Source organism: Acyrthosiphon pisum, chromosome X (assembly GCF_005508785.2).
Source record: "Acyrthosiphon pisum isolate AL4f chromosome X, pea_aphid_22Mar2018_4r6ur, whole genome shotgun sequence".
Classification (NCBI taxonomy): Eukaryota; Metazoa; Arthropoda; class Insecta; order Hemiptera; family Aphididae; genus Acyrthosiphon; species Acyrthosiphon pisum.
In genome coordinates, this window is record NC_042493.1 from 6,224,535 (window position 1) to 6,228,979 (window position 4,445).

The following is a 4,445-nucleotide window of genomic DNA, read 5'->3' on the forward strand; positions in this document are numbered from 1 at the left end:
ATTGAATGGGAATTACAAAGTTGCAAATCAGGAGTTGTAGGTTTTAAAAATACATTTTTCTGCATCGTTGTGATATTATCACTGTTATCACAAAAGACTCTGGCAAGCGTCACTTTTCTGATCTCTGCCAGTTGATCTTAAATTTAAAAAAGTTAATTAAAATCAAGTCCGTTCATTAAAAATATTTCAGTTATACTTACATTCGTTGAATACTTTTGGTAAATCATAGAAATATCTATCTGCAATTCTAGTTCTTATAAACTGTTCTCTAATGATACACCTCATCGTTGGGCCAACCATTGCGTCGTCTTCGTGTTTCTCAAATAATGCACCTACAATTAACTCTATATCGTTCCAAGCTCTATACATCTTCAATACTTCAGGATTAAGGATCTCTAACATATCTTGTTTATTTCTTATATCTTTTAGCCCACAATATTTTCTAAATTGTTGGTAGCTTGGAATACCGTGATCGCGGTTTCGTTGTATATCCAAGCTTAACACGTCCATTCCATAATAATAATAACCTCGTATTTCTGGACGGAATTTGTATAAGTAATTGATAATCTAAAACAAAAATTCGACAACAGAAAATATAAACAAATAAATATATAATAACTAGCTGAACCCGTGCACTTCGTTGCCCATTAAGTGTACCAACTATATGTGACTCAAACTTTGTTCAATTTGTTATTTAATATTCGGTGTATGGTTTCAAAATTAATCTTAGTTTTTCCGTTGCCCGGAATAAAAATTCTGATTCGCAGAAGTACATTATCAGGTAGACAATCTACCTGCGGTAGATCACGGACCTCGTGCTGTATGTACGTTAGTGTATCATTTAACTCTAAAGTATCAAAGTTATACCAAGTTTGTCGTATTCTACCTATGATGCATTGATATAATCAATTAATACAAAATCCTAACCTAACCTAACCGTACTAAAATCAAATGAATAAACGGAAACGCATACAAAAAATGCATTCAAATCGGTCTATTCATTTAGGAGGAGTTCAGTCACAACACACGTACAGTAGAATGTTTGTGCTTAGCAACACATTCTGCGATTCATTTTTATATTATGGGAAATCAACAAACATGCCCATTCACCAATAGCAACTAATATAATATAATGCACTGTTACACCACTGTTGTATTTTTGACATACAGATTTGAGATTTCCTACCTTTCCGGTGGATTTTCCTAAAATTGTATTTCGTAAAAACCTTCTCCTGGCAGTTACGAACATCTTAAAAATAATTTGAGTCAAATCGGACCAGCCGTTCTCGATTGATGAATTGTTATACTTTTTTGTCTCCATTTTTATATATATGGATATGTAATACAGTCAATATAATTTTAACGTTTTATAATCATTGATGGAGAAAAAAAAACAATATCGTTGTGTTATTATATTTATGTTGCAAAATCCTACCTCTGATGAAAATCCCATATCGACTTCAAGTGTATTCTGCGTAGCTAATCCCCTGACAAGTTGATCCAAGAAATGTACCATTACATGATTTGGTTGGTTGAAATGATTATTTAGCGAAAGTTCCGCATTATTGTTTTCTATTATTCGGCTTTCCGGATATAAACTATGTAAACAAAAATATTCATACAAATTAATAATTATAATTAGCATCGTACGTAGGTACACTGGTAAATTTGGTGATTCTCTTTACGTACAAATTCACAACATTTGACTTCTCAATAAATTGTTATATTATTACTTATTAGTAATAAAAGTATAGGTAGACACTTGCTTACTCTTAATACCATATTATACAATATACATACATTTTTTAAAAAAAGTTAGGATATATTTTTACTTTTTTCAAACATAAATAGATATGTTTCATATTATATTTCTACGTAGAATATTGTCACGCACATACTAAAGTTTAAATGAAATATCAAATATTGAATATAGGATTATTTCTTTGAAATAAATTGTAGATAAGATGATTTAATTGGCAATGTATACTCCTATAAGTTTGTAAATTTGTAATTAAACTAAAATTAAATGCTTTTAGGTCCCTAAATAATAAAATACATTTTTTCAATATGGTATAATCATATACATTTTGAGAAAAGAATTCCACTTAAAATTTTGGAAAAAATTGTTGAGGCTACCATTTAAAAATCAAAAGCCAATAACTGGTTCACCGGATAAAAAAGCATATATTATGCAATTAGTCTAAAACTGTTGAGGAGGGGGGGCTGTAAACTCACCATAATCTTTCTAAAAGTGATATATGTTTAGTACCTACTAACTTTCAAATTTGTGTACCAAGTCCCCCCCCTCCGAGACTCTCCCCCGTATTTGTATCAGAGAAAAGAACGTAACTATTGTTGGCTGTTGGCCGTATATACTATACATAGAGAAACATTTTTGAATAAGGCTGATTGTTCAAATCTATTTTAAATATTTTTGAGCTAACTTGAGTTTATCACTGATCATGGAATTGCTGAACGGTAGAATCGCGGTCGCGAAACTGTTGCTGACGGCCGGATCGACAGTCTCGTTATACGCATTGCTGTACCCTTCTGTCAATAGTTCCAATCCGTTTTGTCTGGTGTAGTTTTCGCCGAGCAGCGCTGGCAGCCACTCAGCGTACGTGATGTGCTGTATGGACGCTATTACGATTTTCCTGGCTTCCTGGAAAATGCGTTCGTCACCCCAGTGTGGATTGATGTAGGATAGCTGTTTGGCCAACCGGTTGTGTTCTCTCATCCACAGTGTATGCAAAACTGTCAGTTGGGGAAACCCATTTGCCCGGACGTCACCAGCCTTGTAGCACGTGCCTATGCCATACTGACACGCGTTCTGATCGTCTTCCCGCTGCATATACTGCGGTTCACCTCGTCTTTTGCAGTTTATATTCGTCAACAGTTGGCCATTCGACTTGGTCCTCAACGACTGCATCTTTTTCTCCGTCGAACCGTAAATCATTGACCCATCTAAATAATGAGTAGCTTGGTTCATCTGTAAAACATAAACTTGTTAAATAAATGTTAAATCTGTTTTTTCCTGTGATTTTTAGCGAATTTGTAGTCAGGTATCAACATTACCTAAAGGTAGGCATAGAAATTATAAACGTAAAAACTAAACATAATTTAACCAAATTAACAACTTTTGTAATTTTTTATTTAACATTTAGACGCTATTTACTGTGTAACATCTTATAGGGATTTGGATGCAACGCCTTTTCCATAAAATGGTTTCTACATCTATTTTAATCATTATTAAAATAATATATTTAAGCTTATATCGATATACTATTTTATATAGCCATTACTTGTTCCCTGGGTCCAAATGTACAATCTGAACGCATCGCTGCCACCGAGCGCACATAGTTCATGCACGATCTTCTTGTTAGTGGTAAAACAAAAAAATGATCGTCCTCCGGTATCTCTACTTCCATGCACAGTTTATGTCTTAATGAAGAAGGTAGGTTCGTTCCGTTATCATAACAACAGTTCAATGGTATTTTTGATTTCCCTATGGATTTAATTAAATATTCACATGCATTAATTACGACCAATCAATATATATATACGGTAATGTATTTAATCCTACTCATATTAGACATTGCCGTGTGTGATAGATCGTGGCCTATAAACATCGTCCAGTACGCCATTGCCATAGTTTTTACGGGGTCAGGGGTGTGCTCTTCTTTTAATAATACATTGCTTAGATATCTAGGTCCGGGTAGATCTATTGTTCTAACCGTGTTAACACCTGTATAAACAATCAAGTAAATCACAGCATTATCGATACATGGATGTAAATTATAAAACGTCATGCTTATAGTAGATACCACGTTCTAGAAAGAGGAGTGCTATGAATATCTTAATGTTTTTAATAAAAAAAACTTATATAAATATATGTTACAAAAACAATTAAGAAATATTACCATTTAAGTAGATTGGAGACAGCAAACGTTTATATGCCGTGGTTGACTTTCCCAATGAGGAATGTTTCAAGTTGTTACAAGAACCGTCAGCACTACGGTACATCAAATTCTTCCCAATACAGGCAGTTTTGTTGTAATACTCGGACAAACACATCTCACCCAAAGATGTCCTATCTAGTTTTATTTTCGTTAATTGTTTGGCACATTGTATAGCACTATTATTGTATCTGAAATAGTAATTTAAATTATGCATATTAAAATTTTCATTGAGATATTTATTGTATGTTTATACATTTGACAATATTTATCGTTTATAAGGCGTGAAACTTCAGAAATAAGTTCGGCACTTCGATATGCTGGATATCCGTCTCTGAAAAACTTAGTTTCGATCTGTTGTCCACGAACTGGGTTTGTGGATGATGTAATATGAACATTAGCAGCCATTATTAAATCTTCGAGAATATTATCTTCATATTCTAAGTTTTTGACAACAGATTTAATATCTTCTTCTACATCATCGATTTT

The 4,445-nt window shown here is 33.2% G+C and overlaps 2 protein-coding genes across 2 annotated transcripts; both read right to left on the bottom strand.

Annotated features, from left to right (window-relative positions):
• Positions 1–2: 2 nt before the first annotated feature.
• On the bottom strand, positions 3–3,428 carry LOC100168521 (peroxidase-like; the record flags this gene model as incomplete). The annotated part of the gene is made up of 5 exons (XM_029492824.1): positions 3,303–3,428; positions 2,445–2,989; positions 1,436–1,598; positions 201–567; positions 3–136 (listed from the first exon to the last, which is right to left on the bottom strand). Coding segments are annotated over exons 1-5 (1,335 nt in total), but the record flags the coding sequence as incomplete, so codon positions are not given.
• LOC115033267 (peroxidasin homolog) lies at positions 3,173–4,223 on the bottom strand. Its single transcript, XM_029485544.1, has 2 exons — positions 3,921–4,223; positions 3,173–3,745 (listed from the first exon to the last, which is right to left on the bottom strand). Exons 1-2 carry the CDS (start codon positions 4,171–4,173, stop codon positions 3,549–3,551), a joined length of 450 nt encoding a protein of 149 aa, XP_029341404.1. The 5' UTR covers positions 4,174–4,223; the 3' UTR covers positions 3,173–3,548.
• Between the last annotated feature and the right edge of the window lie 222 nt (positions 4,224–4,445).